The sequence below is a fragment of the Erigeron canadensis genome, chromosome 3 (genome assembly GCF_010389155.1).
Source record: "Erigeron canadensis isolate Cc75 chromosome 3, C_canadensis_v1, whole genome shotgun sequence".
NCBI classification, from domain to species: Eukaryota; Viridiplantae; Streptophyta; class Magnoliopsida; order Asterales; family Asteraceae; genus Erigeron; species Erigeron canadensis.
The window spans coordinates 40323823-40344712 of NC_057763.1; the positions used below are offsets into that span (position 1 = coordinate 40323823).

At 33.3% G+C, this 20890-nt stretch overlaps 4 protein-coding genes across 5 annotated transcripts; 2 read left to right on the forward strand and 2 right to left on the reverse strand.

The window, feature by feature from the left end:
* Positions 1 to 3871: 3871 nt before the first annotated feature.
* Positions 3872 to 6604, reverse strand: LOC122592279 (ATP synthase subunit delta', mitochondrial-like). The gene is made up of 2 exons (XM_043764468.1): positions 6222 to 6604; positions 3872 to 4451 (listed from the first exon to the last, which is right to left on the reverse strand). The coding sequence occupies exons 1-2, from the start codon at positions 6495 to 6497 to the stop codon at positions 4107 to 4109; spliced, it is 621 nt and encodes a 206-aa protein (XP_043620403.1). The 5' UTR covers positions 6498 to 6604; the 3' UTR covers positions 3872 to 4106.
* Positions 6605 to 7997: 1393 nt separating this feature from the next.
* LOC122592798 (E3 ubiquitin-protein ligase RLIM-like) lies at positions 7998 to 13216 on the forward strand. Its single transcript, XM_043765110.1, has 6 exons — positions 7998 to 8237; positions 9929 to 10681; positions 11538 to 11711; positions 11824 to 11969; positions 12082 to 12192; positions 12919 to 13216. Exons 1-6 carry the CDS (start codon positions 8106 to 8108, stop codon positions 13001 to 13003), a joined length of 1401 nt encoding a protein of 466 aa, XP_043621045.1. The 5' UTR covers positions 7998 to 8105; the 3' UTR covers positions 13004 to 13216.
* A 463-nt stretch (positions 13217 to 13679) lies between these two features.
* Positions 13680 to 16509, reverse strand: LOC122594110. 2 transcript variants are annotated; one of them, XM_043766584.1, is made up of 3 exons: positions 16447 to 16496; positions 16246 to 16359; positions 13680 to 14336 (listed from the first exon to the last, which is right to left on the reverse strand). In XM_043766584.1, the coding sequence occupies exons 2-3, from the start codon at positions 16328 to 16330 to the stop codon at positions 13738 to 13740; spliced, it is 684 nt and encodes a 227-aa protein (XP_043622519.1). In that variant the 5' UTR covers positions 16331 to 16359; positions 16447 to 16496; the 3' UTR covers positions 13680 to 13737. The 2 variants fall into 2 exon arrangements, with proteins under 2 accessions (XP_043622519.1, XP_043622518.1); XM_043766583.1 differs by having other exon boundaries at positions 16246 to 16509.
* A 1256-nt stretch (positions 16510 to 17765) lies between these two features.
* Positions 17766 to 20758, forward strand: LOC122590955 (myosin-binding protein 1-like). Its single transcript, XM_043763130.1, has 3 exons — positions 17766 to 17949; positions 18240 to 19230; positions 19727 to 20758. The coding sequence occupies exons 2-3, from the start codon at positions 18285 to 18287 to the stop codon at positions 20404 to 20406; spliced, it is 1626 nt and encodes a 541-aa protein (XP_043619065.1). The 5' UTR covers positions 17766 to 17949; positions 18240 to 18284; the 3' UTR covers positions 20407 to 20758.
* The last annotated feature ends 132 nt before the right edge of the window (positions 20759 to 20890 follow it).

The following is a 20890-nucleotide window of genomic DNA, read 5'->3' on the forward strand; positions in this document are numbered from 1 at the left end:
AAATTAACACTGTTCACATCCATTTTCTTTATTAAAAAAAGTAATTTTGTTAGGTTGCTTAATCCTATGTGTTATCCTTACACATGATAACACTGTTCACATTATGTAAGTTTTCTGATTTAGTTTACAGAATAAGGTAAGAACAACTCCATATTTTTTTTTACAATATTTTATTTATTTAGATATAAAAAATTTGAAATAAAATATAAAAAAAGTTAGAAAACAAATCTTGATCATACTAAAACAATTCTCGATCATATGATCTTTAAAGTATATTTATTTCATAATTTAAGTTATATAAAACACTATTCTAATATATAGGTTCCGTAAGTTTCTAATTATTATTCTCAATAATTTATATCATATTAATGTTTAGATTTCTAATAATGATTTGCTTTTATTCATTCATAATATCTATCTATATTTGGAATTTGTAATCATATACGAAGATACATATTAAAATAAAAAAAAAACCTCTATCAAACTCTCACCAATTTCAGATTTATTACCTTTATTCTTTGTTTTTCTTATGTTCTTTATTAAATTATGTCATCTTTTGTTTTACATTATTCATGGAAAAATCGTTAATCCAACTTTTGATTATAAACTTTTATAGATTTAAATTACTTTGTATTAACAACAAAAGATATGTTTTTTTGTCAAATAAGTGATCAATATCATGTGTAAGGATTTAGATAGTTCATTTGCTTTGAATTTTAAAGGCGGATTTTTCAAATATGAGGTATAAAGAGTAGAATAGTCTGCGTATTATAAATTTATATTAGTCTTCTTTGTAAGATAATGAGTATCACTTGAGTGAAGAATCAATTAATACAAAAAATGAATATGTGTGATAAGACTTGCATTTTATTTAATTTATGGATATGAATACTATATCCGTAATTTTAATTTGAATTGTCTTCTAAAGTTCATATATATATTAAGAGAATTGTTCATTTGAGGCTTGAATTTTCTTTGGAAACTAGAGGACAAATCTTGGCATTTGGATTTTCCCCTCAAAAATAAATACCCTCTCTCCCCTCCCCTTCCCCTCGTTTCCTCCCCCCCCCCCCCCCCACACACAATCAGACTCTCCCCCCCCCCCCCCCGCTTTTTCGGCAACGGCGACGGTCTCATCTCCGGCGACGGGATCTTGAACCACCGCCATCTCCACCTTTATCTCTGACCGGCGACCACCACCACCACACACACTCACTCTCGCTCTCTCCTTCCTGTTTTTCCAGCCGGCGATACAACTGTCGTCACCACCTCCTCCTCCTTCTTCTCCGGCGATACAACCGCCACCACCACCATCATCTCCGATCACCCCTGAAACTAACAGAAGCACATACAATCGCTCGATTTATCTTTCTCCCTCTCCTAGCCACGGCGCCGACGCCGGTAACGACAAGGGCGGAGCCTGTTGGGTGAATTGTGACCTCGTACAATCGTCGGCGCCTGTATTGTATCGCCGGAGAAGATTCGATGGCGTTAGTGTCTTAGTGATCTTGGTTTGCTTGACCAATCAAATATGATTAGATAATGTCGCCAAGGTAATTCACCGGAATTGATTAGCCGGAGAAGTCGCCAGAGAAGATTCGACGACGTTAGTGTCTTAATGATTACCAATCAAGCTTGATTTGGCTTGACCAATCAAATATGATTAGATAGTGTCGCCGGAGTACCCAATCAAGCTTGATTGGCTTGACCAATCAAATATGATTGAACAATATCGCCGGAGTAATTCACCGGAGTAACCAATCATGTTTGATTGGATTTTGATGATGGTTGATACAAGGGATTAGATTAGTCCCTTGGTTTCCACACCATTTTTTAAGGATCCATGTGAATACAACCCTATATATTAAAGCAGTAGTTATCCGGACGATTTTAAAACACCCTCAACTAAAACTATCTTACTCCGTATAACATTACCACATAGGATAAATCTCATGTGGCATCTCCACATTTGTTTGATAATTTTATTGTATCCTTAAATTAAATTTATTTTAAATATTAAATAAAATATGACTTACGTATTTTCTAAATACTAAATAAGTATTAAAATATATTTATTTTAGCTAAAAGTTTGTTTTTAGTCTAATTAAAATTAAAGATCACGTGTAATTAATTGCAACTTTTATGAATAGCTACTTGATTATTGAAACGTGACCCTACTTATATTACGGTGTATATTAGAATAAATTGAAAATTTTATTTACTTTATTTTTTATTTTATTAAAATAAGTATTGGGTTGTTTTAGTTTTTTGTGTATGTGATTGGTGTTTTTTTTTTTTTTTTTTTTTTTTCTGATTTACAATCATTTATGAAAATTGTTGAGTGACCCTTATCATTTTGACATTCAGTTTCATTATGCTATGTATTTTATTTAATAATATGTTATAATCTTTTTTTTTATAACCTATGTAGTCGAGTCCGAATTCAACGCATGTTATTTAATATTTTTGTTGACCGGTTTTGTTAAAAACCATAATATAAAAATACAAGGGTCAACAAATGATATGATTGTATAGATTAACACAAAACATTTTCAATAATTATCAATGTCCGCATCTAGATTATTTTTCTTATATTTTATCTATCCATTAATGATGTTTTAATTAGCCGTACATCGTGCGGGTAAAAGACTTAGTTTTATATATAAATATACATATTATATTATAATAAAAATTAGTTTACTTTTTGAATAGTTTTTATACTGGTTTATTGCTTTTTTGTATTTGCAATTCTGATAAGTTGTGTTTGGTGAAAAGGACAAGAGTAATTAACACTATTCGCATAATGCAACGAAACCTAATATTATGTTGTTATAATTAAAAGTTACGAATTAAAGATTATACAAAATAACTAGGATAGTTTGCTGCAACAAACAAGTAACCTCCTGTTTTCTTTCTCACAATTAGTCAACTTAAGGTATTTTTTTTTTATATATAAATTTGCTTAAAAAGCATTGTTTGTTTCATGTATTATATTCTTAAAACTTATCGCAAAAGAATACTTTCATTTACAACTATCTTTTCCTTTGAAAAAATATACAACTGATCATAAATTAACTCGTAGCACCAACATGTAACCATATATATTCACAGATGGAAACTACAAATCACAAGTTCAAATCTTATCAAAGGCAAGCGAAGAAACTAAATCTTGTGACACAAGTGTAAGAATGATGAATCAACATAAGTTTTGTGCGCTTTAGGTATCAAAACGATACATGAGATCAGAAAGTTAACACTCACTTGCCATTTTCTTTTACTTGGAAGAAGTATTTTTAAAATAAATAGAAGAACGGTGTGTTTCTTTTTCTTATTCCTATAAATATTTTAAGACAATATCTTTCATGATGATTTCATTCTCTCTTTCTTTTTCTTGTTATTATAAAAAACAAAAAAGTCAAAATTACAACAAGTATTATGTTGAAAATCAAACAATGATTTGATAATACATAAATATGGAATTTAAAAGAATAAGTTTATGGTATGTCATTTCATCAATCGGGAAAAAGAGCGGTTTCATTTATTGTTAGATAGAATAGAATAATGGTGCAGAGCATAGATATATTAGTTTAATAGGTTACATATATATATATATATATATATATATATATATATATTTTTTTTTTTAAAATATAAACGATCTGATTAGATTTCAGATTATGTATCCCTTTTTTGAGGTTAGGGAAAAGAGGTCTTACAGACCAAATTGTCCATCTAACTATATCTACAGAGGACTCTGGACATCTCAAAAAAATGACTAGCAATAGTCAGTTTGTCAAGAAGATTACAAGAGAATTAGCTTTCTTAATTTACTCATAACAGGTGAATTTACCAGTTACTACGAGAACACCACTTGCAAATATAATTTCTCAGCATTCTGTTCCAACCTTCCACAAAAACAAGAAATACATATGATATCCAATGTGATACATCATCCCACATTTAACATATGCGCCACAAACAAGCAAAAACGGCGAGTCTTTCCTCCCAATGACATATCCAAGCAGCCATTAAATTGGCCACAAGAAAGTTTAGAGAGAACTATTATTAAATGAGCACAAAAGAAATCATAGTACTCACACCTTAATCTAACCTGTAAGAGCAAAGTTGAGAGCACTATGAACATCCACTCCAATTTGGGCTTCAGCTTTCTCTGCATCAGTAGTGGCTGAGCTGAGTTTCTGAGTGAATTCGTTTAGGCCTTTTTGTACCTGGGCTGGGTCAAGTCGGTCAAGGGGAACAGCCTCAACGGCTAATATGTCCGCATAAGAGTTTGGGTGAATAAAAGCAAAGCCACTGCTGATAAAATATTTATTCACTTCATTTCCTTCATGCACTGAGAGAAGACCGGGTTTTAGTTCTGCAATTGTTGGTACATGTCCTGGTAAAATACCCATCTGCCCAGTTGTTGCGGGAACTATGACCATGTCAACCTGTAACATTACAAGATCAGATGGTGAATAAATTTACATTAACTTATTGGTATAACAAGTTAATCATCTTATGCTAAAAAAAACTTTGTACATTTTTGCTTCAATTCTGCAAGTACAAGAAATGCTTTTTCTTTTTGTGAGAGAAAAGAAGCCACGAAAAAGAGAACAAATATAAGATTTTAAAAATAAGGGAACTGATCTCAAAGCTTTCACAAAATTGTCTACTCCTCAAAATCGAATTGGACAAAGATAGGGTGTATGGTCCTTCAGCAATCACAATAATTATTCAAAAGCTAAAGCCAGGTGTCCTGGTTACAGCAGATATACATTATAAGGATGGATCAAATTGGATTAAATGTAATCTCCAAACGGGAGCTTGAAAAGAAATAGGTCAAAACTCTTAAAGACAAAACCTCCTAAATCATTTTACTTGGAAAGTTAGACTATAACTTAAATTTTTTATCTCTATAATCATACTTGAGACATTATTTGTATAACAAGTTCAAAATTTTGATTAAAAAGTGCCATGTAATGACCCAACCCAACCCTTACAGTAGAAATAACCATTTTGGCCCATTCATTGTTGCCAATATATTCGGATCATCAGTGATCAATTACCATATTCTGCAATGTGCTTGCAGTATGTCGAATCATTTGATGATTAAACGATTATGATGTTGCTAAAAGGTAATGCCCGAGTATGTAAGCCCATTGATGAGCACTAAGAGATAGCATGTTTAACAGAAAATATCACACTTGGAGGTTAATATTCTCTTCACAAATGGGAATATACGCTAATTAAAATTTCATACCTTGATAATCTGAATATAACGAGCCTCTACCTGCTTTCTAGGCTTAATTTTAACTATATTTTCACCTACTCGGTCCTTTAACTATTCCTGAAAACACATACTTAAAACAAAAACTAAATAGTTGAATAAGAATGAAATGTCAGTTGACTGTCCAGCCCAAAGATCAAACTTTACCCACTACTGCTTGAACCGACTGTGAGATGAGTTGGAAAGAACTTAGCCTAGTTTCCAAAACATCCTATGTCACGTTAAACCGAATCCCAATCATGACCATGAGATGAGTTGTAAAGAACTTAGCCTAGTTTCTAGAACATCATATATCACATTAAACCGAATCCCAAACGTACGATCACAAATCAACATACTAACTAGTGGCCGGTGAGAGGCTGGTCAGTGGTCACACAAGAATTTGGGTCTTCCCTATGACTATGAGTGTGATCAAGATGAATATTTTGTTCCACATCATCTCCAACCTGACTGTTATGTCTGGTACTCAATAGTGGAATTTCATAACTTAAGACGTGGTAGAAATTCATGAGACTGCATGGTATTTCAAAGCCATTTATTAGTGATTATGATCTGATATGTTTTGGCCACTATTTGTGAACCACTTTTACAGATAATAGAGTTCAGCACAGTTAAGCAGAGAAACAGATATTTGAGGTGTAGGTTGGGGAAATCACATAAAAGTTAAGTGGATCTCGGCGTATTAAAGCCATGTCACCTCATCATGCTTGGGGCCTTGCCTTTAATAGGTTTAACGAAATTGAGACCTATTGTTTTTTACTCATTTTGCTCAAAAATAGTGTTTGGGAGGTAACGTATTCTATTCAGTCAACTAAACTTAAGTCACATTATTTGCAAGCCTGCCTAGGTTTGGATGAGTCATCTTATAATCCTAACCCTAAATATTCAAACCACAAATATATAGATTGTATCTGATAAACAAGCAGCTGACCTCTTTTTGGGAGAGTTCAGATGAATAAGGAAGGACAAAATTAACAGTGAGTTTAGTGGGCAAAGAGGAAGGTGTTGGGGGGCGAGTTGCCATATATTGGCTCGGTGTTTTTGGTGGATCAATATTTGGGACCATTTTCTTCCATGATTCTATAAACGCATCGTCTCCGGCCGATGGATCGGTAGCTACTTCCGTCGAGAACGGGCGGCGGATTGCGGCGGCGGAGAAAGTGGTGGGGCGATTGATGATGATGCGGGAACATAGGTGGCGAAGCATGGCTAGGTATAGATCGCTCGGTGTGAGAAGGTCAGGTGAATATCGATTCCGAGTGTGTGTGTGTGTGTGTGTGTGTTTTGTTTGTTTAGAAATGAAATGAAATGAAGAATGGATTTGGGGGTAATAGGCTAGTAGGAGTACCCCAAATCCTCGTAGGGTGTTTTTCCCCTTTTTACAAAAACAATTTTAGTAGTGATATCTTCTTAACCAATCTCAAGGGATTTTTGAAGCTACATGATTATTTGATTATTAACACAAATTATGTAGAAAGTATTTGGATGAAGATATGATTATTTATTACGAAAAACATAGTTTTGAAAACGCAAAATCTATTTTAAAAATACAACACCAAAAACCCTCTTCATAATCTTTATAATATCTTCACTTCATATCATATATTCATGTTAAAAGCATTTTTTTTACATATAAAAAATACATTATGAGGATTTATCTAAATAATTTAAAACTATCTTAAATATATCAAACTATTCAACTTATTAAGAACTAGATTTTAGACTCGTGTCCAATACTGGACATGGGGTTTACGATATTATCATTATTAAATTTTGTTTTGTTTCATGATCGTTCCATTTTCTATGATTCTCATTATGTTTAGAATAAGGATGTTATACATCGTCAGTTGTTATTATGTTTGGTATATGTATCTTGAGTTTAAATTATGTTTCTATTAAATTTTAAAGTAAATACTAATATTTTTAGTTTATAAAAATCTAATATAATATTTGTTAATAAGTCATTAAGTTTTGAAACAATTTTTTGTAGACAATATTTCATATGTTGAAATTTTTTTAGTTAATTCAATGATTGTAAATTTTTAAAAATTATCTCAAGTTGATGGTTAAAAATAAATATGAATTAAGTATTGAGAACTAAAAAATATAAATTATTGATGGAAAACAAAAAAGTATAAATTAATGAGACTTTTTCTACAAATTAATATAAATATAAATATAATAATATATTTGGATAATGATTATCAGGATTTTTAATTTATAGTTAATCTAAATGATGACATAAACGAAACTCAATTTGATGAAATTGAACGATTTGATTGGTTAATAAGTCATTAATTTAACTATCTTATAGTATATATTAAGATTAAGATTGTAAAATCGCAACTTATATAAAAAAATCACAAAGGGCAAAAAAGGAAAATTTGGTTATTATGACTTTTTTTTTTTAATAAGATGTTTGACCTTTTTGGATAATCTCACAAAAAATATTATACGAGTATCAAAAAAGTTACAATTGCAAACAAACTAAATTAATGCAATGGGTGATAGTTTGGTGATACAAGAAAGGGAGTTTTATATTTACAAAATCTCGATTCTCGACTCTAATGAATAGAAAAAGTTTAGAATACAAAGAGATAAATTCCAAAAGAATGAGGGGTAAAAAGTGAAACATAGTAGAAGGAAGAAATTCCTTTTACCAACCATCATACGAAACTCATCCCCATTTTGGACAACACGACGACTTTTTTTTTTTTCTTGTCTTTTTTCCTTAAAAAAATTTAAATTTGCTCAATAATTGTTATTCACACAAAATTAAAACCTGCGATAATCAATCTGGGTGGTGTGATCTGAAATGGGTTCCAGCAGTAGTCGAATCGGTCCGGGTCAATCATCTGAGCCATCGAGAATCCATCGAACTAAACGAAAAATATCTTCTTTACTACTTTGTGGTCTTACCAACAATTCTCCTTCCCCTATTTTAGAGGTATATATCTATAACTATATATTTATCGTTATCATTTTAAGTTAATTTGATGGTTGTTTGTTGATGCTTTGATTTATTATTGGAATCATTTTTAGGGTGTTTGACTGCAAGAAACTTCTTTTGTTGGTTAAATAATTATGAGAAATCTATCTATATCTATATGGTTTTTATAGCTGTGAGGACTAACTAGATGATAGCTAAACTCCTTTTTTTTTGTTATTTCTATTATAACGACGAGAGATAGTGCCCGCGCGTTGCAATGGTAGATGGTGGGGGTGATAGGTCAAGTCATAGAGTATGATAGCCAAATGCCTTAACTGTACGGTCTCCGCCCTTGGATTTAAAAATTCGTCGAAAGTATATCGAATGACATCTCTAATGAAAGAGCATGAAATTTTAAGAACACCCATATAATTTTTTATAATTTATCGATATACGGTTTTTGAGATAAAAGATTTTGAATGAATTAGAAGAATAAAATGATTTATAGATGAGAGAGTGAATGGTTAATTTAAGGGTATTATAGTTATATTAGGTAGAGATGTTTAAATTAGTGATAAAGAAGAGGGTTAATTTAGGTAGTTCAATTACTTAATTGAGATTTGAAAAAAGAGCAAAATGTTGTATAAGATAGTATTAGATATTAGATATTAGATAATAGTTCTTGTTATATGGTTTCGCACGAATGTTGTCCATTTTTAACAATATGTGTCCGGCCCGGAAATAAGGTACCACTGATGTCTGTCAAAAGCTAAATCTTTTTTAGGGAAACATAGTTACAATTTACAAGCAACATTTTACTGGTTGACCATACTTGCGTCTTGGGATATAAGGGACAAATTTCGGAAATTGGAAGGTTTGTGAAATGTGAAAAATAAGGTGGTTAAAAAGGGACAATCAGAAAAGTACCTTGCTATTCTAGTGGTTTAACCCGAAAGAAGTTTCAAAAAGATAAACATCCTTCAAAGTTGGAGTAGAAGTTACTCAAATTTGGTTAGTAGAAGTATATAGACCATTTTAAGTTGCAGTAATTAGTTTTATGCCTACATCCAAGCATCCTATGAAACTGGTAATTATCTGCTATCCGGTTAAACTTAAGTCAGTTATGGATTTAAATTATGTGACAATGTGACGGATTCAGGAATAAGTTGTAATTGATTCTGTTTCAAGATGAAAATATTAGCTTTTCATATATAGAAATTATAGAAGTTGAATACACTAAGTCAATTTTGCAAATATAGCCTTGTGGCTTTTGGCATTGATGCACATAATATACTCTGCATTGGATTTTTGTTTTTTCACAGTAAGAGAAAACTGGTAGTTTAATTTTTGAAGATATAGTGCGAGGTTTAGACTAGAAACAACGAAACCAATAATTCTTGGTATTACCTTATTATGTCGTGTTGACTTGTGTGATTCTTCTGTTAGATTGCCACCCAGTCAAAATAAGGTTGCCATCATCATAAGGGTATGATTCTAATTTGGTTATGACTCATTCCGGCATCTAAGGGTATGTTTGTAATTTCTATTGTCCCAAAGCAGTCACGGTAAGATTCCCTGCTGATTGCTCTATAACAGGTTACCTTATGGCTGATGCGTCTTTTGTTTATATGTACATTAATCAGTTTTATTGACTGATCTTGTGTTTGATCTTTTGGTATTTGACATTCTATTTTATCCATTACTTGCAGTTGGAATCACCAATAAACTCTATAGAAAATCTTCCTCCTACTAGTGTCGAATCTATAAGCACTGCAGGCTTGTCTTCTTCTATCTTTGGCTCTGAACCTGCTTGCACAAGCTCTAAAACCTCTGAGACAGAACCCGAAGAATCTGAAAGCTGTAATAGCAGCACAAAGAATGCTAGCACTTCCTATGAAAGCCAACCGATCCAAGAAGCAGTCTCTGGGAATTATGGGCCAGACTTGGTTTCTGCTTTAGACTCGCATAGTGTGGTGAATGATGGTAGTTTGAGCTCATCTGACAGTATAATTCAAGAAAATCTTGATTCCAATGAAAACTCAGGGCAAACTCATAGTGATATAACTAGAAATGTGGATTCTGATACACGGGCTTTGTTGGTTCTTTCGGATTCATTCCTAAGCCTTCGGATGTTTGGAAGTGGTCTGACAACTTCTGGACCAGGGATCCTTGTTGTTGATACAGTGAGTGTGTCTCCCAATATGTCCTCAGGTGCTGTTTCTGATCTTGATAGTCTTGAAGCAAGAAGGAATGGTGGGAGACTCTTTGGGGCTGCTTCTTCGAGACGTAGCTATAGAAGGGAAAGTGATTTTCCAGCACTTCTTTTAACAACGGGACTTGCGGATGATTTAGGATCCCGTGATAGATGGCTTCTGGATATTAGTGGTGATCTTGGTCGTGATTGGCGTGGACATGGTTATTCTAGAAGTAGAAACGAAGAGCGAATGCGCTTTAGATCACAGGTATGTGCTCTTAGATGCTCGCACACACAGCCACTTTCATTTTTTGTTAGAACTTGTAAAATGGTCGGGTTGTGTAACAGACAGAAAGGATTTTTTGGGTGGCTCAAATGGTTGGGCTCACTGGAAATACTTTTTGTCCAATATTTTTTGGAAATAGTTCGTGATAACTTATATAATCTCTACAAATCTACAATAACCTAATATTTTTTATAATGTTTTGTGGTTTTAGCATCATATACTCTTCGGACGTTTGACACATTTAATAGCTCTCTTTTTATTCAATATTTTTCCTGTTTTCGCTGCTTGACCCAATATATAAATGACCTAAATCGGCCAATTCATAACTTAAGTTATGCAGTAGGTTCACATGTATTACTGCATCTCACCTCCCCATACCCAGCCACCAGCGGGGTTGGGTATAGTTTTTGATTGATTTTTGACCTTTATTACAACATGTTTTGGCAACGTACCCTACTTGAACACGACTTTTATATTAGATAGTTGGCTCATACTAGACAAGAAAAATGCTCTTAGAAGGATATAGTTCTTCAAAAATTCATATTTCATTAGTGAATTTAGGTTGTAATGTCACAATTTGGTAAGCTGTCAAATCATCAAAGACCAAATACCACTTCTCATCTCTTTTTACCTCTTACCAACAACCACAAAGGAACAGATGTAGAAGGAAGTTACCCCAATAAATTGAGGAACCACCCCCTTCCCCACCTCTCTCCGTCGTGAAAAGTTTTGTATTATATACGATCAAACTGTACGCAAGATTATTCTGTTGCAAATTTTAACTTTTAAAGTCTTTTATTTGTGTTAATTAAAGAGAAACTCATGGTTTTATTTGTAGATGTCAGAAAGAGGTTTAGGTAGCTTTGATGAGCACGAACACCAAACTAGATTTTGTGCATCTGGGCTGCACCGTGAAGGTAGATGCTCATGTGGCCGGTCTTTCGTTGGTGAAGAGACTGCTTCCTTTGGAAGTATATCGCGTGTGGTCTTGCTTGCTCAGGCGTTGTCTGAGGTAATTTCACAACTATTGGAATCATTATTTCTGTTGGTTATCTACATTCTTCAATACTAAACGAAAACAACTTCTTGAGTAACTAAAAGTCAGCATTCTCCTGTGTTGCTAGGTATTGGATGAAATCCACAGGCAGCCTTTATCCTTTTCAATGCCGATGCTCTCACTACCTGCACCAGAGTCTGTTGTAGATTCATTTCTCCTTAAAAGTCACAAGAAGATGAATGCATCTGAAAGCGGCCCAAACTATGTGCAACAGTAAGTCCTTGACATTTTGGACAATTGATTTTCTAAAATTGGTTTTTCTCCTTTCGCAAAGCTAGCAAATTCGCCACATGTGCGATTCAAATATAAAGCAATTATTGAACAGGTGCTACATATGTTTGGTTGATTATGAGGAAGGAGATAAAATAAGGGTTCTTCCATGTCAACACGAATATCATGCCCCTTGTGTCGACAAATGGCTTAAAGAAGTTAACGGGTATTTTCCACTCCCATATCTTTACTGAAACCAAATCTTGAAAAGAGTTAGAAAACTGAGAATCAAATAATTTCTGGTTTGGTTCTGGCTTTTTAGCGGGGTTGGTCCTAAAGGCGTATTCATACCGAAATAACTTACTTTTGTTTTGCTTTACAAGCTATCTGTTTTAGCTTTATTATAAAGAGTTCGAAAATATACCTCATAATTTGATCTAAAACCTAGAATAGTTGGAAAGTCTTTTTACCGGCATTGCGCAGAAATTATCGCAATGTCATGTTAATGGCACATTCAAATATTCCCTTGGTCCATATGACCTCCCAACCCAATCTGTATTCTATTAATGAGAAAAATTGGAATAAACCTTCTAATGTTGTTAGAGGTGGCAAAAATGTGTGGGTTGGGTAATGGTTGAGATGAATAATACTTGTCTGGGTCAAGTTGGGTGGACTTTATAAATTAACAATCTGTGTTAATTATGATTACTAATGCCTTGCTATTACAACGATGATCTATATATTCAAGTAAAGTGATTTTAGACTTATGCACTGAAAGATATACACTGGGCAAGTTTTGTTCTGTTTCATTCTTAGGCGGATGTATTTGACACTTAAGATAAAAATATAATCCAAATCGACCATGCATAAGTAATTTGGTCCATATTCCTACTTCTAAATGCAACTTGTTCCCTTTTCTCTTGTTATTCTTACACTTGTCGTGGTGCTTCAGTGTGTGTCCAGTATGTAGGTGCAACGTTTGTGACACCCCTGCAACCTCCCAGGCTTCTGTCTCGAGCTCAGAACTGCCAGTTTGATGCTGCAATTGTATATATGCACGTGTAAACACACAGAAACATAGTATGTAAATATTGAAGACTTAGATACATCTTCTGAATTTGTAACCTTCTTGATCTAGTCTGTTTCACGACACTAATATTCTGGTTATTAGCTGAAATACACAAGCATGTACCTTGAAAGAAAACTTTAGACATTCAATGGTGGAACTACATGGAAGCTAAGATTGGCCATGACCGACAGTATCCATAAAACTTCATATATCTAGTACTATTTCTAAGTAATTAGTTTTGTCCAACGCTGATTGACCCACCAACAAAATATAAATTCCTGTCCGGCCACCCTGAATGTAAATTTCTGGCTTTGTAGACATTGCTAGTACCTTGCAAACCATAATGTGCCATGATGATGTAATGAGTTTGATTTTTATATCATATTTAGCTCATAAGTTCATAAGATCCAAAAATTGCTAGAAGACAAGAAGATGTTTGCATGTTACACCCGAACACACTATTTTTTGTTTCTTTGAAAGACATTCACACATCTCAGTGTAACACTTGCTCCCAATAGGATTAGAACCCACACCTTGGCTGGTAATGTGCAATTTTAATTTTTGATATGATTTAACTTGTGGCAAATCCCATCAATTTTGCGGCACCTAGTGAGTAGTGACCAGTGAGATGGACAAACATAATGTTTCCAATGTTCTTGTAGTCTAATGAAAGACAGATACTTCAAATTAAGATCATTCAACTTAACTAGTTTTACCTACTACAAGAAAACAAAAAATCAATGTCCAAACACAATTGGTCACAAATACAAAATAACTGTTTCGCTCCCCTGAGCTGCAAGAAATCCCAGTCCCACTATAACACCCTTCCTTTTGCTCAATCCCTTTGCCAAGATCTTCAAGAACAAAAGAAGTGTTTCTTTCATTGCTGCTAAATAAAGCACACCAAAAGTAGGGACCTTTATGTCTTTTTGCCCGTATAATCCCAACTCCAACTTCAGTATGTGTCTTGTTGTTTATAAGGGACAAAGTTCTGTTATTGTTGATGAGTACGCGTGAGAAGGCTTCTAGAAGGTCGAGATGCTTCTGTTGACAACCTACAATAATTCCCGAGATTGTGCCAAATGTAGGAAGCTCGACCCCACAATCTGGAGCAAATATTTCTGTGAAGTCGCTTTCTGGCGGTTTACAGTTCACTGTGTTGTTTTGACTGCAGTTGGCTCTGCATTCTTTTATGTATTGCAAGGCCATGCAGCCAAGACCAGGGCTGTTGTTTAACTGGGGAAGTCTTTTTGATGTCCGGTTGTTGTTGATCATGTCAACAAGGTTATTTGCTTGATTTCCTGTAATATCAAGAAGCATAACATAAATTGATCACTGTGAGTCTGTGACAAGATGTTCATTTTTTGTTTGAATTGTCGGGTTTTGGAAAATTCCCAAATAAGTTAGAGAGTTTATAATTGTAAGGACTGGGGATAAATTTCACCTCAAAGAATTGAAAAGAACAATCAAAAAGCTGAAACCGAAGCAAAAAACAGGTAAGTAGGTTGAACGTAACCATACGAACATAAACTGAGACATGGGGTGCTATTAAAGGATCCCATAAATTCTGGTATCATTTACTGTAGTATATTAGCGGTGGTTAAATATGCAATACACCTGATTAATGTGATTCAAAATTGTGGTTTCATACAAGCTAAAATGGAGGATGTTGCAATATCTGGCAAGTTCAGTTTTGAACTTCTGATAAATTAGGATCAAAATGATCAAGTTCTAAGAAACATTTAAAAGTAAGATTACCCAAGTATCAGTACCTAGCTATCGAGCATTTTTGGTAGATTGTAGGGTGTCTTTATGGGTCCTTTATGTGTATATGCATGTGCTATATTGGTCTCTTAATGTAATGCAAGTTTAATGATCAAAACTAAAATAAAAGTAGTAGATTTGATTCTTGTACATCACTATTAACACTCATTAAATGCACATCCAATCACCCCCTTAAGCATTAGAGATAAAAACCCACATACACCAGTACTCCTATAGTCCTATGTCATGATCCGTGGTGTCTCTTAAATCGTCTAAATTATCTTTTAAATTATTTTTTTACTCATTTGGTTTTCAGCTCAACCTTATACAGAGGTAAACTGTTAGATCATTTTGATTGCTTTAATGTAATGATTAACTTTTACACAAATTTGGACGAAATCAGACAATGAACTTCAAAAAACTATCTCTGATTTCAGTTTAGTCTCACACATGTCAATCCACCAAAGACTTGCTTATCACTGATCTCGAACCCAACACTCAATCGCACAAACTATATAGTCACATATGCAGCAAAGGCTTTAGCTTTTCTATGTTTTCAGTAAAAATTTGACAGTTTTTGAACTGTTAATACCCTACTGAAAAGCAAAACTGAATCGAGGGTTAATTTCATTTACCAGTTTAACGTAAACAATATTCTATCTCATGTGCTCCTACATTCCTAAAGTCTGAAGCAGTAATACAACTCTTCAAAAGAATCTGAATGTATATATAAAATGAGACTAATACCAAGCAGTCTTTGGCCTGGCAGTATTAGCATATTTCAGATAAGATTTACAAACTTTAGGGGGCGTTTGGTTGTAAAAAACATCCCTTGTTTTCCATTTTTGTTTTCCAAGAAAACATGAAAAACAGAAAACGCGTTCTAATCATATTTTTCTAAAAATGTTTTCTAAGAAAACAAAAAACAAAGTTTTCCATTTTTCCATAGAAAACTTGAAAACACCTTTTTCTTGTTTTCTATTTTTCATTTTCATTTTTCATTTCATTCCTCTCATTCCACTCACATCTCTAACATGTATTCTAGTTTTTTAATTAGAGCGTGTTTTCAAAAATTTTATTTATTTTCTAGAAAACAAAAACCCTTGTAATTTTCTAGAAAACTATAAATGAAAAACTAGAAAACATTTTATACAACCAAACGCACCCTTAGCTTTTGTGTAGTTTTGGTAACACAATATGAACATATCTTATGAAAAAAGGTTACCACTATCAATGTCTCATTTTTATTAGGAAATCTGAAACCTAATTTAGCTATACTTAAAGTTCACAAGAAGTCCGTGAGGAATCGATTATGGGTCAGTTATCCATAAGTTCACAAGAAGCAAAAATAAAGAAAATATCTCTCACAAATATTAGCTGGGAAACCAAGATACACAAAACACACAATCATAACAACGTTTAATGAGATAAAAATACTAACTTTACCATGATTCTTGGAAGAAACACTCGCAGCAAGTAGCACAAACCCCAAAGCAATTATCCATTGGAAGCAGTAAAAATTTATCATCATCTTGAAATGTTGCAATAATAATCAAAACCCTGAGATGAAGTAAGATAGAAATGCAATGCAGACAAGAATGTAGAAGAAAAAAGGTTACGAGATTTCAAGAAAGGAGGTTTTCTTACAGCCTTTATCCAGTGTAAAAGGTGTAGTAATTTTTTGGATTTCAGAAAAGGGTAGACATGATTGAGGGTTGCAAGAGGGAGGGTTTTCTGGACAAAAAGTAGGAAATACGGGTCCCACCTAGCAAATGACAACTAGGCATTTGAGTTTAACAGAAATCTTACGGTTACCGTATAATGATGAATTTTAAAAGCATACTAAATCTCACCGTATAATGGTAAAGTTTACACGTTTATAAGTATTCGGAAAAAAAATCAAGTTTTATCATCGATAAATCCAAAATGCATCTGATCAACTCGGCTGACCATCATTAGTAGTCTGGCTAGTGAAAATGACTTCATACACCCAATAAAATAGATAGCATTAACTAGTTCAAACCCGTCATGTAACTCCAATTTAAAAAATCCTTTTTTAGATTTAAATTAAAATTTGAACTTTCAATCAATACTCACTAAGAAAAACTCAAAAACAAAGAAAAATTCATTGTATGCTTAACTCATTCCCCAAGAATACTTACACTACATTCTCAAGTTTTATTTAAAATTGGATAGTGGAAGAAAGGGGAAAAAATATATATATCAAAAAACACATTCTTGACTTGAAGGGAAAAGAAAAGAAAAAAAAAAGTTTTACAATCATGCCCCACTTAATATTTTCTTTATAACTTTGGTTGGAGGGTGTATTAGTAATTTCTAATGGATTATAACACTTTCCTTCCAAATCATCTCATTTTTGGTAAGAAGTTTTAGAATTAAAATGCCTTAACTTTTCTTTCCCTAAACTTTTTATTCCTTTAAAAAAATTTTCAATATTAAAGTTTTTTTTTTCTTATCCCTCAAAATAAAAACTCAAGAATGAAACCTTAAAAACTTTCGGTTAATAAATAAAAACTCAAGAATGAAGCCTTAAAACTATCGGTTAATGCTTACCGTTATGCATGGTAATTTTCAAAAGACAAATTAACATTTTATTTTAGTTTCTTACACTATTAATATTCTTATCAAACATTCTCCGAAGCATAAAAATATTATACAACACCATCATATAAAAGTTACAAAAATAATATGAACCGGTTAAGATTTTTAAAAGTAAACCTTTTTTTTTTAGATAAAGTTATTAAAATATAATCGTTTTAATAAGTTGAAGTATAATTCCTTAATTCATCATTAAACTTTACTAAATATCTTTGATCAAATGGTTAAAATGTCCTTTTTTTTTTAATAGAATATACGAGTATCAATTTTCATATCATTAAATTAGAAAGTTGATATATATAATGTCCAAAAACAAGTTGACTGGAAAGTTAACAACCAATTACAATTAGTCATCTTTAACTTTCGGTAGCCGACTTTCTTCTTCATTTCTATACATCAATTTGGATTGAATTTTTTATTAGGTAGCTTTCATTCAGAAACACACACAAGGTGCACATACGCTGGAAATTTATCTCAAATTTGATTCATAGTGTTTCATTTGATTCGAATCTTGATCTTCGTATAAACCAGGTATTGATCTATAACTGAAATCTTAATAATATTTGCCGACTTTCCTTCTGCACATATTTATGTTATTACAACAACGATATTGGATGTTATTACTTGTTAGCTTTCATATGCTTAGCTTTTTAAGCTCCCAATTAAGTGCATAAGCTTATTTGGGTTACCTTATTGCTTTTTTAGTTTTTACAAAAAAAGAAACTCAATAACCTAATAAGCAATCTTATATCACAGTAATTGGGAGTTTCTTTATAATCACATTTTATTTACTTGTTTTATTGTTGAAACTTATTTTTTAGGGTGATTCTGGAATTGTTATCTGTTTTGAAACCAGCATATCTGAAATGGGTACGAAGAATAACTCCTCTTTCCAGTCACCAAACTATTTCCACAATCTTTCAAAGGCGTTAGAGTTTGCAGTTTCTGAATGGCTGCTAATGTTTTTATTATTCATCGATGCATGTTTCACGTATTTGATCGCAAAGTTTGCATCCTACTGTCAACTTCAAGGTCCATGTCTACTTTGCTCAAGATATGATCACGTTCTAGCCAGGGATAATAAAGGAATCCACAGGGATTCGATATGTAATCATCACAAATCCGAGATATCTTCCGTAGTTCTTTGCCATGTTCATGATAGACTCGTTGATCCTCATGGAATATGTGAAAATTGTCTTTTGTCATTTGCCAGTAACAAGTTGGATGATGAAACTCTCAGATTGTTAGTCAGAAACATGAAATCTGACCCCTTACATAAAGATAGCAACCGTGATTCTATAGGTTCACGAATCTGTGGTTGTTGCAATGACCAATATCTTTCAAAAGACTACGTGAAAAACCTGCTTTCTGCAAGTACAGCTCATTATGATGATTCTGAATCTCTATTAATGAATGGGGAGCATGCTAAGAATGAAAAAAACATATTTGTGGATGAGTCTCTTGAATCTTTTAAATCTTCCCACATTGGAGAGAATCATATTGCCAGTTCCTCAGAGTTTAAATATCAGAAAGTTGATGTTAATTCTGATAATGAATTAGAACACCCTGTTTCTGATAATGGAAGTGCCCATGCTCTTGTTCCCGGGGATCATTTGCAGTCCGCTTCACATTTTGAAGTTCCTTATCTTCATAATGGGCATACAACTGTTGCAACACGTGATTCAAAGGAACTTAAATGGCAGGGTAGTAAGGAAGATATGTCTCAGATTACTGAGCAAATCTCCCTCAAGGAGGTTCTACTTCCGTCGTCCAATAATGTAGAAACTCCCGTTGATCCGTTTCTAGATACAAGTAAGTTCGATCTCCTTTTCAAAGAGTGTTTGGCATTGAATTTGGTATCTAAGCATGTGTGTCTACTGTTTGGTAACTTACTTCTTAATATGATTATCTGCTTATTAGGAGTCGAATAATCTGTTTTGTATTATCCATTTCATTATAATTGGCTAACTGCAAGAAACCTGCTTTCCAATATTACATAATTACTTTCAAAATGCACATCCAAACACCACCTTTCATCTGCAATGGAGATGATAAAAAGTATTCTATCGCTTTGGGGCGGGTTTTTGTGGGCTGGTTAGGGTTTTCAGACATCAACTGAGCCTTGCATGACTATCTAAAAGGTCTACTGTTCACCTTCTTTTTTTTAACATTTACATAAATTTTACTAATAATGAATATCAAAACTGAATATGCCTCCAGAAATAAAAGGCAAACTTGCTATCATCAACAAAAGTACTAACCAAAACTTAGTTATTGACATGAAGTCTTTTTGTATCTGGTCCACCAGGAAAAGATGAACCGATCAAGGATCCCATGACTGAAAGTGATCCATCTGCAACTACAAATGGCCACCAAGTATCAAACTATCTGGATCTTGGCGATGCATATAAGCTTGCTATAAGCACTAAAGCAAGACAACTCTCTGGGAAGCTTCTTGATCAGAGGTCCTTCAAAGATTCTTCAGCAAGAGCCAATGAAGATTTAAAAATCCTTTTACCACATAGATCTAATGACAATCTAATAAGTCCCAAACTATCTTTTAACAGTGACGAGTTAACGAGTATGCATTTCCTTCAAAGCAGAATCTCTTTGGAAAGAAACGAGTCCAATCTTTCATTAGATGGAAGCGTTTTGAGTGAGATTGAGGGAGAAAGTATGGTCGATAGATTGAAACGACAAGTTGAACACGATAAAAGACTTATGGGAGCATTGTATAGAGAATTAGAGGAAGAAAGAAACGCTTCTGCTGTGGCTACAAATCAAGCAATGGCTATGATTACTAGATTACAAGAAGAAAAAGCTGCATTATATACAGAAGCTTTACAATCTTTAAGGATGATGGAAGAACAAGCAGAGTATGATAGTGAAGCCTTACAAAAAGCAAACGATCTTATTGAAGAAAAGGATAAACAAATTCAAGAGTTGGAAGACCTCCTTACAAAAACAAACGAAGATATTAGAGATTGAACTCACAAAACAATATTATTTATGATTCATGGAAGGTAATTCTATCTCTACATTCTTATTTACCCTTGGGGTTTTGTCTACTTATGACCTTTGTTATAGCCGAGTTGACATGGTGCACTAGGGTGCACGGTGGTTGAGCTCAAACCCTATATGGTTTTCTTACGTCTGCCTCCAAGGGAAAGGCATTATGGATTGATACAGGATGTACAGTTTTGTTGAGATTTCTCAAGGTTTGGTTACATATGAAAGGAATCGGCCAAGTGATAAAAGCTTTATTATGTTGTAAGTTACTTTAATATTTGTTATATTGTTGGTTTGTTGTCAATAATATATAAAATTATAGAGAAGATAATCATGGTTCAAGATGTTATACTAAACAATATGGTGTGAGCAATGAAGTTACTTGGAGCATGTTTCCATAATCTTCAACATTATTCCCGATGTCATTCATGGGTTTGTATGGACATGAATCATCGAGATAAGT